Consider the following 12,273-nt stretch of genomic DNA (forward strand, 5'->3'; position numbering starts at 1 on the left):
AGGATGATGTGTGTGTTTAATAGAAAAAATTATTAGTGTAAGTTGTATAATATTGTATTCTATGAAAATTTTCTTCTTCTTTTTTTAATTTAAAATTTAGTGCTTGACAATAATGCATTTTAGTGCACCATTTGCCACCGAGGTAGACACCTCATTTGCAAATAAAGAGATTTGATTTGATAACTTATGTGTATGTAGAAAAATATACGGAACGCTGCACTTTGCTAGTAGCTTTAAATTCACTTTCCCCATCAAACTAAAGAAAGTTCTAGTTGAATCTTGCTGTGTGTTTGACAGACTAGAAAGTTTTTATTGCATTTAATTAAGTTGGCACTGGAAAATATGGCTTCATTCTTAACAAATTTCAAAGATGACTGTGAGGCTTGAGTACCATCCTGAAAATGGATTGCCCAGGCTGTCGAGATGGTCGAGGGAGGTACCCAGTAGTTAATCCTCAAAACAAAGGGACTTGGGAAGAAGGAATGTATGTACCACATACAGCACAGTACATACCCTTGCATTATAAACCGTCTAAAATAGGAAGTTTAATATACAGTTTTGATAAACGATCCATTAGGAGGATTAGAAATTTTCCCTTTAAGGCCATACTTTGGCTTTTGTTTCCGCGTTCGACAGTTTCCGCTTAATACAAATGGCTTCCATTCTATTGTACGTTCAAGTCAAGGGACTGGCATATTTTTTTCGTTTAAGGCACGTTTTCGTTTAACAGAGGATCGGTTAGACAGGTTTTACGGTATTATGATTTTATTTGCTTTCACAATTCTTTGAATATTCAGGCGACTATGGAGTACAGAATACATTCAAGGAACTCTCTTCCAATCGTAAGAGACAACTAAACATATACTTCCCCAGAAGCTTTCAGCTTGAAATTGTGGAGTGGTGACAATTAGACTTGCAGCTAAGCCCGACATTGCTTCCAATATTGCTATAGTTCATTCCACGTTAAGAAAACAGTATTACTCTTATGGACCTAGAAGGAGTGAACACACCCCTTCTGAGACACCAATTGTAGTGTGTTATGAAAGATGGATAAAAAGAATGAGGCATTTTTGCCCGTGAGTTATTGCAATAACTACATAACATTTTCTTTTTCGTAGGGAGGAAGCACAATGGCGCAAACAGCCATCGCTTCGTTGACTTCCTTCATTTTCCTTCTTCTGTGTTCCTCTGGCACAAGCCTGTGTAGTCCCTCACTCCATGAATCGCCGGCAGCTCACTTCTGTAGTGAAGTCATCTACAGTATAGTTGGGGACAAAACATGACGGCCTCAGTTCCTAGAAGCGAGCTGGAAGCCGGTAGTCAATCACACCATGCACCCTGCTGAGTTAAAGAGTTCTAAGTGATCCTTGTTTGTTTTGGAAAGGCTGCCAAACCACTTCCTTCCTCACTCTCTGTAGTATTTGCCCTTTCTTCGTGTAGAGTGCAGTAGCCTATTTGGCAACTCTGGCTGCAGTAGAGGTAGTAAACCCTATAAGTCGCTAATAGAAACCGAGCTGCCGCCGGAAGTAGTGGTGTAAGACGAGGTCGTCATGATTTGTTCCCAACTTCTTTGTTGCGTGTGTGTTTTAGGCTTTAAGTCAGTGCGTACTTTTCTTGTGTTGAGTGAGAGTTGGCTGTATATTGCATAGTAATTGTGTGTGTGTCCACCTCTGTGGTGTAGTGGTTAGTGTAGTGTGATTAGCTGCCACCCCCGGAGGCCCGGGTTCGATTCCCGGCTCTGCCACGAAATTTGAAAAAGTAGTACGAGGGCTGGAACGGGGTCCACTCAGCCTCGAGAGGTCTACTGAGGAGAGGTGGGTTCGATTCCCACCTCAGCCATCCTGGAAGTGGTTTTCCGTGGTTTCCTACTTCTCCTCCAGGCAAATGCCGGGATGGTACCTAACTTAAGGCCACGACCGCTTCCTTCCCTCTTCCTTGTCTATCCCTTCCAATCTTCCCATCCCCCACCAAGGCCCCTCTTCAGCACAGCAGGTGAGGCCGCGTGGGCGAGGTACTGGTCATCCTCCCCAGTTGTATCCCCGACCCAGAGTCTGAAGCTCCAGGACACTGCCCTTGAGGCGGTAAAGGTGGGATCCCCCGCTGAGTCCGAGGGAAAAACCGACCCTGGAGGGTAAACATATTAAGAAAGAAAGATTTCTGTGTGTTCTATTATTTTCGTACTGTACAGAAGTTGTTACTGAAGATGTTGGTGTTGTGGTGTGCAGCGATATGTCATGGCATAACGTGTACTGATAAAAAATGCCGTGTATTTTATTTATGCTCGGTTTAGTTATTTAGCTGTTCTTTCTAAGCGCATTTTAATTTTACCACTTATTTTTACGACGGCATTTAATTTTTTACTATCCGGGAGATAGTGAGTTCGAACCCCACTGTCGGCAGCCCTGAAGATGGTTTTCATACCAGACAAATTCTGGGGCTGTACTTTAACTAAGGCCACGGTCGCTTCCTTCCCATTCCTAAGCCTTTCCTATCCCATCGTCGCCAAAAGACCTATCTGTGTCGGTGCGACATAGAGCAAAAAAAAAAAACTTTTGTAACACAACCCGTTGTCTGGGGAAATGTATTAAATGCATCCCTACCCTCGAGCCCATAAAAAATATTATTTTTCTATTTTCTTCCCCAATTTGCCTTACACTTCAATGCTGAGGTTTTTATGTTCCGTAGTGTACCTTTGATTCTATTCGTTCGTAATCTGTTTACCCTCCAGGGTCGGTTTTTCCCTCGGACTCAGCGAGGGATCCCACCTCTACCGCCTCAAGGGTAGTGTCCTGGAGCTTCAGTCTCTGGGTCTGGGATCCAACTGGGGAGGATGACCAGTACCTCGCCCAGGCGGCCTCACCTGCTATGCTGAACAGGGGCCTTGCTGGGGGATGGGAAGATTGGAAGGGATAGACAAGGAAGAGGGAAGGAAGCGGCCGTGGCCTTAAGTTAGGTACCATCCCGGCATTTGTCTGGAGGAGAAGTGGGAAACCACGGAAAACCACTTCGAGGAAGGCTGAGGGGGGAATCGAACACCCCTATACTCAGTTGACCTCCCGAGGCCTAGTGGACTCCGTTCCAGCCCTCGTACCACTTTTTCAAATTTTGTGGCAGAGCCGGGAATCGAACCCGGGCCTCTGGGGGTGGCAGCTAATTACACTGACCACTACACCACAGAGGCGGACACCTTTGATTCTGTACAAGCCAAAAATAGCCCCTGTAGTCCCCTTTAGTTTATAAAGTAATTTGTACCGGTATATTAGTTTCTTCCGCTTTTTATCTTGAACTTAAATACTGAATTTCACAAATCTATGTGCAGCCGTTTTCCCGTGATGCTGTTGAGCCGAGTCGTTCGATATGGCAACCTTGTTGTCATAACAGCAATACTGTTTCCTTAACTTGGAATGAGGTATAGTACCAGGCGAGTTGGCCGTGCGGTTAGAGTCGCGCAGCTGTGAGCTTGCATCCGGGAGATAGTGGGATCGAATCTCACTGTCGGCAGCCCTGAATATGGTTTTCCGCGGTTTCCCATTTTCACACCAGGCAAATGCTGGGGCTGTACCTTAATTAAGGCCACGGCCGCTTCCTTCCCACTCCAGGCCTTCACTATCCCACCGTCGCCATAAGACCTATCTGTGTCGGTGCGACGTAAAGCACACAGTATTGAGGTAAGTGAGGTATAGTACCGGACTCATCTCTCCCATCCGACCTGACTTGGCACAACATTTTGTCTTCCGAGTTATAAATTGTCACACCCTTTCCTTTCATTTACCGGTTCTCTCATTCTTTGAAGACTTGGACCTCCTCTTCCTCTCACCCTGATTAGAATTAAGAGGGGATGATGATTTCTTTTCACTTCCCCTTAACAGAATAACAACAACCACTACCATATATGCTGGGTGTCGTAAATTTCCCTCGCAGGAGTTCTTTAGCGTGGCAAAAGTCAATGACGTAGAGCTGCCTCATTTTCTCTTTCTTGCATACCATCTTTTGTGTTTTGACCAAGTTTAAACTCATAAAGGGAAAGCAATCATGTCTTCTCACTTCCTTGCTGTGTCTATCCGAACTCGAAAATGAGTCCATGCGTAATTGCGGGAATATTAAGAAGTTTTACCAAATACAGGGGTACCATCTGGTAGTGTTGTGTGTAATATGAAAATTATTTACACTCTAGTACGTTTAACATTTATACTTTCAAATGTATTTTAATCCATTGCACATAAGAAAGTAATGTTGGCCATATTATGATAACATAGTATTAATCAACTTGAGCGTTTGGGTCTGTTCTTTCAATCCAGCTTCCCAGATTTCTCACATTTCTCCGTATGAAGCAGGGATTGGTAAAAACGTCCACTAAAATTAGGGAATTTTTAAGGAACTTATTTATGATTAAAATATTTATGATTAAACATTCTTTATGAATTTTGGGTAATAGCGTACATAAACTCACTCTATTAAAAGACAACATTGTAAAGTTAATTCAAGTAAAGAAGATATGAAAACGTTGCTCATAACTCCGTACTTCCTCGAATCCCCAAAACCTATCATAGTGCTTTAATTTTAAAGTGTATAGCATGTCTGACTCCAGCTGCGGGAAGTAAAAGTCAAAAGCAAAGTCATCTCCGCCATGAAGGCCGTTGGAGGGGTGGAAGGTAAAGGCTTCCACTATTCGTAACCTCGACACTTGATGGGGTAGAGTGGTTAGTTCTACGCCCGGCCGCCTTTGCCCCCAGGAATTAACCTGGTACTCATTTTTGGTGTAGACTGAGTGAACCTCAGGGCCATATGCACCTCCGGAAGTATGTCGTTTCTTAAATTTTACAACTTCCTGACAGGGATTCGAACACACGTCCTTCCGGGCGAACCGAGCACGCCTTTACCACCTCGGTCAGGCAGCCCCTAACTGCAGGAAGTGCTAGTTACTTTATAAATAAATTATCAACAAGTACAGTAAGAGGACATTTAAGATGAGGTGCGTGGACGCTACATACACTAAAGCTTACAGCATAGCGTATAGAAGTGACACTATGCTTTCAGACAGCGGCTCGATATCATTATTTAATTAAGCCTTTACAAGTGGCGGAGTGGAGGAAGAGAGAGTTAATGATCTTTGACTAAGTGTTACTGACAATTCCGAAATCCGGATTTTGATGGGAAAACTGGATTCAGTCCATGATTTCCTATGAGAATTCTATTCACTTAAATTCCTGATTATAGTTGTATTTAGATTATTGTACTCACCCATTTCATCACTCGATACCAGTTTCGTCACAATTGACTTCTGTACAGTAAGCGCCGCGCCATGCATAATCTCCGTGAGGGCCACTGCAAACAGACATCGATAAGTTTGATAAATACATTTCAGGTCACTTACATAAATAAGTAATTAAATTGAATAATAAAATAAATAAATAAATAAATAAATAAATAAATAAATAAATAAATAAATAAATAAATAAATAAATAAATAAATAAATAAATAAATAAATACTTTCTTTATTATGTACTCTGTCAAGTGGTCATTATTGGTCTGATTCTGCCGTGGGTTGGGTCCTAGAATACATCCACGGTATCCCCTGCCTGTCATAAGAGCTGACTAAGAGGGACGACGTCTCAGAGATTCTCAACTTGGCAGCGTAGGTTGGTGACCACCGACCCCTTAGCTGAGTCTGATATTGTCTCTCCTTGTGCCGGCCTCCTTGCTTTCATCTTCCCTATCCGCCTTCCCTTTGTTAGCTGTAGTCTAGCTGGACTCTCGTTTTCACGCCCTTCCTAACCTTTCCTTCTCTTTTAACAATACCCCTTTTACTTGGGTCGGACTCTTCATTTTTCCGGTTGTCAATGGCAAGAGGGAATGGTTGCCTAATTGTTCTCCTTAAAACTATAATTACTCCCACCCTAACCTTTCTAGCCTCCGGCGACAGTGAGCAAAGCCCACAGGATACAGGAAGGAGTCCGCATGTTTAGAGTAGTACTGAGTGAGTTGCAGGGCAGCACAAACACACAGTCTCCTTCCCAAGCGAATTAACCTCCACACCCCGGGAATCGATCGCAGGACCCGATGCTCGAAAGGCGAGACGCTGGCCGGTCACTTTCTGTGCCAGACTACTGTGTCTGAGGGTGAATATGATAGCTTTCGAGGGAAGACACAAGGATATTATCAGCACCCTCTATATCAACCTATGGAGAAGGAATAGTTCTGATATTTCAAAGAAGGGCGATGAAATGTGTGAAAATAAAAGAGCCCTGAGAATTCGCACATCTAGTACCGTCGGGATTGGACAAAACAAAAATTTACCAAGGGAGATTACATGGAAGAGATGGAAGAAAGGATTGCTATAAGTAAGTTGAAGCCAGTCAGGCTCCATGGCTGACGGGCCAGTGTCTTTTGGCCTTCGATCCTTGGAGGCCGGGTTCGATTTCGACCCAGGTCGAGAGATTTGAATCTTAATTTTAATTTGTCATACCCTTGCCTCGGGGATTGGGTATTTGTGCTTCTCCCAACATCCCTACAACTCATTGCACAATACTAACACGCAGTTTCCTACACACAGCAGGTGCCACATACCCTCGTCGGAGGGTCTGTCCTACAAGCATCACAGCAATTATTTATTTATTTAGCGTATGATGAATACAATATTATTTACAATATATACAACTGCCATCTCAAGTTCATAACTAGAGTTCCATATCAAAATTTAATAGCCAGATCACAGCAATAACCAGATGAAATTATAAGTTATTTATAGTGGAAGTAATACCAGACTAACGTGGCATCCCGTAATGACAAATATTCGTTCAAGAACTGTGAACTCTTGGGAGAACACAGTACTGGTGATAATGGTGAATATAATCGTTGTTTTAAGAGGCACACCAACACGATAATTAGTTCATCATTTTAATCTTAATCAGAGGAAAGTAGAGGAAGAATTCTGACACTTCGACAAAATAAAATAAAAGAGATAAGGAAGGCCTTTGGTGTGAAGATGAAACCTAGTATTATCAGAGTCAAAGAGAACGAGACTTGATCGAATGCACGCATCAACCCACCCTATGAGCGACATTGTCACACCATAGCAGTGGGATAGGGAAAGTGATTAAGCAGATGACCCTGCCACAAATAAGTAGAAGCAATTTCAGACTCAACTGACCATACTGTTTTAATTGTATTACTAATTTACTCTATTTTGCTTAACCCATGATACAAGGAATACGTCTAATGTAAAAAAAGAAGTAATTAACCTTCCCCCACGAGCTTGTTTACTACATGAAGGAATTGTTTTACTTATACAGTCACTCAAAAAGAAAAGGGAGAACATGGTATTGTATAGTTCAGTGTACTTTTAAGTAGAGCTCGAATATACTAGGCTGTTATTAAATTCTCGATGACCATTCTCCCTGCCGTTTAGCAAAGAAGCTGCGAACTTTTCGCAGAGAGGTACCATAAGCTAGAACGCTAGGTGGGATGCGTTTGCGTGAATCCCCTGTAGCGCCATTCTCTTAAATCGCACTTCAGTTGGGTCACATAGCTGTCAGCTTGCATTTGGAAAACAGTGGGTTCGAACCCCGTTATCGCAAGCCCTGAGGATGGTTTTCCGTGATTTCCCACTTTCACACCAGGCAATGTTGGGGCTGTACCTTCATTAAGGCTACGATCGCATCATTCCCACTCCTAGCCCTTCTCCATCGCATCGTAGCCGTAAAGGCACTGTTGGTGCGGCGTAAAGCAGATTGTTAAAAAAAGATCTTCAGCAACTCCCTTCTAGAACACCTTTGCGAGCATCCCTGCATGTGTTTTCCAGCATCACCTTCCCACGTTTACGGGGGTTGGCAGAGCACTCAGCAGTTTAGGTTTTGGCCAGGGTTTAAACAGTACTATCACGTACTGATCTTATGGTACGTCCCACCCGATGTCGCCGGATTGCTAACCCAGTACAATCAGGCTGGGAATCGAGTGGCCAAACCGTAATGGTTGCAAGACGAGCGACAACTAATACCTTCCTTCCTCGGTTTTCGGTGGGGAACCATTTCCTCTTATTCATGCCTCAGGCATTAATAAGTGTGTGTCATATAAGTTGTGGTAATAATAATAAAAGTTAGAAGAATCGATTTTCAGAATGTATCAATGATTCTATTAAAAATGAGAGGTTACACTGTTAATCCCAATGGATGACATTGAACATGAAGGCCGGTCTGAGTGGCTCAGGTGGTTGAGGCGCTGGCCTTCTGACCCCAACTTGGCATGTTCGACCCTGACTCAGTCTGGTGCTATTTGAAGGTGCTCAAATACTTCAGCCTCGAGTCGGTAGATTTACTGGCACGTAAAAAAATCTCCTGCGGGACTGAATTCCGGCATTTCGGCGTCTCCGAAAACAGTAAAAGTAGTTAGTGGGACGTAAAGCGAATAGCATTATTATTTATTATGAAAATGAAGAGAAGCATCGGAAATAGCCCACAAAGAAACTGCTGTTTGATACAGAATCATATGTATCAATGGAGCTTAGTGGAAGGAAGGAAGGAAGGAAGGAAGGAAGGAAGGAAGGAAGGAAGGAAGGAAGGAAGGAAGGAAGGAAGGAAGGAAGAGATATTGTTGAATCAGCACCAAGGGTGGGAATTGATTATTTATGAATTAGTCATGTTCAGATAAGAGAAGAAAGATATGACCGATGTTAGAATGTGTTTTACAGAGCGTGGAATAGAATAGTTCATCAGGTAAACTGCAGCAACCAAGATAAGTCTATTAAATATGCGAATAAATGGTTTGGTATTTGCGTGTTTTGTTATGCTCTACTCGGACAGAAAATACAAGGATCTGGGTTTATTTAAGGCGAAATGGGAAGCATTTGTTCAACATACCAATTCCTGTCAAAATCTGCTTTCAACATCGAATAAGTACATCAACCAAACTCATAACTTGGTTCATGAAGCTTTAATCTGCACGGATCACCTTGCATTTGAAAGGCTTGCAGAAGATCCCAGGCACATCAATGTTTGTAAAACTAGAAAAGAGTTGCGACTAAGAGAATTTCATTTCCTGGTGCTACCTCCCACACAAAAGGAAAGGTGTCATTCTTCACAAGGAGTGTACGCCTGCTAATAGATGGGTGAGCAAACCTGAAAATATGAAAAGAGGGGAGTGAAAAGAAGCCATTAAGATGACATCTAACATCAGTGCTGTTCGGACCGTACCTGGCAGGTTCCAAAACGATAACCACTGTCTTTAATGCCACAGTAAGTATGAAAAACTTGCACATGTTTAGGGTTCTTGTTCGTACAGAATGACTGCGTAATTTGAGGCACCATAAAACACCTGCTATTACTATCACTTTAAGCTTTCCTTGTTCATGAAAAAATCCGTGGAATTTTAGAAACAGGAAGCACAAGGCCTGTCGACATGATAGTCCTCAACCCTGCGACGAGAATAGGAACTATCATGGACCAACCCGTAAGAACAATCAGTTAAAATCCAACCATCCCTTATTACAGATCTAAGTATCAACTTATCAACACGAAGGTCATCAGCTTAATGATCGGTGCGAGAGGTACGATCGCATGCTTCTTCGCAAAGTTCTGCTAGTATTTCCATATGGACAATGCCTTTGTTCTAATAACTGCAATTACTGCTCTGAAAGGCTCAACTGCAATATTACGCAATCATTTCAATGGACCCTAAACTACAAAGACTGTTTTCAATTTCCAAAGTATCTTTTTAAATAACGAATTCATTTTATTCAGTAGGCTTTTTCTTATGGCAATCCCTGAATGGGTAAAGCATATTTTTTGTTCTCAAACAATGAATAAATCCGTAAAAAAATAAAACAACCCTCTGCAAATAAAACAGTAATTTTTTATAATGCTGATGAACTTTGTTCTAAGGATCCTAACATGGAAACCAACGGCCCATTAAGTTAAGAGTGTCCCGTAATATTCACTGAATGAACTAGCAAATACAGTACGTGTTAGACTGTGATGTTTGTATAAAATTATAATTAAAAATATTGAAGTTCTTTAGGCTTTTTCAATTTTGAAATTATTACTAGTGTTTCGCCCCAGTATAGCAGTGGACTCATCGCCAGCGTCTTGGAAAGGTGTAGCAACGCTGGTAATTTCACGATTGAAAGGCTGAATATTCATAATATTTGCAATCCATGAAATTAAATTATGGTTTCCTTCTAGGAACTCCATTTTATAATTATTGTAACTCACCAATATACATGAGCCATCCTTCGTTGATGAACGGATAGGCAGAGTAGGTGATCGTTTGGCAGATGCATGCTAAGACACCGATTAATGCATCAGATAACTTGAGACAGCGAGACATCACTCCCATAGAGAGCATAGTGCCTGAAAAAGAAAACAAGTCAGTGATGAAAAAAACACCTAGAAATTGATGTTCTGTTGGTAAAATAAGGGTGCTTGGATCTTGAGTTTGTGAAAATACACAATTATACCCTTACTTAACAGAGCCCATAAACATTTAACCACTTTCATTTCAATGGCTTCGTCTTTCTTAACGTTTTCAGTACATTACATTTTGATTTTCTTTTTTTGCTATTTGCTTTACGTCGCACCGACACAGATATGTCTTATGGCGACAATGGGATAGGAAAAGCCTAGGAATGGGGAGGAAGCAGCCGTGGCCTTAACTAACGTACAGCCCCAGCATTTGCGTGGTGTGAAAATGGGAAACCACGGAAAACCATCTTCAGGGCTGCCGACAGTGGGGTTCGAACCCACTATCTCCCGATTACTGGACACTGGCCGCACTTAAGCGACTGCAGCTATCGAGCTCGGTATTACATTTTGAGGGATGCCAAGTAACATCATGGTAATTTATCTCTTGGTTGGTTGATGGCATTGGATTACGTCAATGAATGAATAATGATAAACATTTTTGCAAAATGTATAGCCTTCTCGTGATGGAAGAGGTGTAAATTAAAGCATAATGCTTGATTGTCCTGAGGTCATGGAAGAAGTGATAATTTCTTTAAGAGTCAAATAAGCACAGCTGACAGAATTCTAGATTTGCTATGAAAGTTTTGCAATGTGAGTGAACACTTTAGACCTTTTCAAAATATTTTCCACTACACTCAAATACACTTCTCCATACGTCAAAACCAGTCACTGAACCAACTCTGCCACTTTTCTTCGGTTACATTTTCACACTCTTGATCCCATGCTGCCAGAAGCTCCTCGTCGGATGCAAAACGCCGCCCTTTCAGCTTCATCTTCACTTCTGGGAAGAGTGCGAAGTCACATGGGGAAAGATCAGGACTGTATGGAGGGTGATCAAGCATAGTCAACGCTGATCTGGCAAGAAAATCCATTGTTACATTAGCACGATGTGCTGGAGCACTGTCGTGATGCAAGAGCCAAGTGTTGAGCCGTGACCTTGGACGGAGCTGCTTGAGAGCCTGGATGACCTGAGGCAGACAAGTCTCACTGTACCACTCCGCAGTAACTGTCCTTTGTGTTTCTACCAAAACCCGAGTCAGGATGCCCCGTTTAGTGAAGAATACTGCAATCAACATTTTATTCACTGATCTTGACTTTCGCACAGTCACAGGAGTACCCTCATCTTCAAACAGCCACACCTTGTTCTAGGATTTTGTTGGGACATCGTAATAATAAAGCCAAGTTTCGTCACATGTAACGATGCTATTGACGTTACGCAAAGTCCCATTTTCAAACTATTTTAGCATTTTTCGTCACTATTTCACTCGATGTGCCCTTTGTTCCTCTGAAAGTGAATGGGGCTCCCAAACGGAACAAACCTTTCTAACATGGAGATGGTCGTGTAGAATTGAATGAATAGCTGGTGCAGGGATGTGGAGGGTCTCTTCTACCTGCCGATATGTCAACCGCCTCTCTTGCTGCAACATTTTCCTCACAGCTTCAATGTTTTCCTCAGTCGCTGATTCAGACGGTCACCCAGAACGAGGATCGTCTTCAACCCAAAATTTTCCCTCTGGAACTCTTTGTACCAGCGGAAAATTGTTGTCCGATGTGGACAGTCTTTCCCCAGCACAGGAGTCATTTCCTCCAGGGACTGGTCAACAGTTAATCTACGAGCAAAATTGTAGCGGATAATTGCGCGATAATCACCTTTAGACCACACTGACATCTTAACTTGCTTTCAGTCCCACTGCTTGGTAACAACTGGTGTGAAGGTCATACCTTGCTGTCTTCTAGACCGGTTTTCACCCCTCACCATTACAGGGGTGTCCAGCCAACCGTTTTTGCGTATTGTAAAACTTTCCTAGTGCCCTTTGT

General features: G+C 42.4%; 1 protein-coding gene across 1 annotated transcript in view; it reads right to left on the bottom strand.

Annotated features, from left to right (window-relative positions):
- Positions 1-12,273, bottom strand: part of LOC136862947 (proton-coupled folate transporter) — a 129,617-nt gene that overhangs the window by 5,301 nt on the left and 112,043 nt on the right. Inside the window, exons 6-8 of the mRNA XM_068225204.1 lie at positions 10,207-10,344; positions 6,569-6,587; positions 5,242-5,369 (exon numbers count right to left, since the gene is read on the bottom strand). Coding sequence (XP_068081305.1) covers positions 5,242-5,369; positions 6,569-6,587; positions 10,207-10,344 — 285 coding nt within the window. The remainder of the gene's footprint in view (positions 1-5,241; positions 5,370-6,568; positions 6,588-10,206; positions 10,345-12,273) is intronic.

The sequence above is a fragment of the Anabrus simplex genome, chromosome 1, assembly GCF_040414725.1.
Source record: "Anabrus simplex isolate iqAnaSimp1 chromosome 1, ASM4041472v1, whole genome shotgun sequence".
Classification (NCBI taxonomy): domain Eukaryota; kingdom Metazoa; phylum Arthropoda; class Insecta; order Orthoptera; family Tettigoniidae; genus Anabrus; species Anabrus simplex.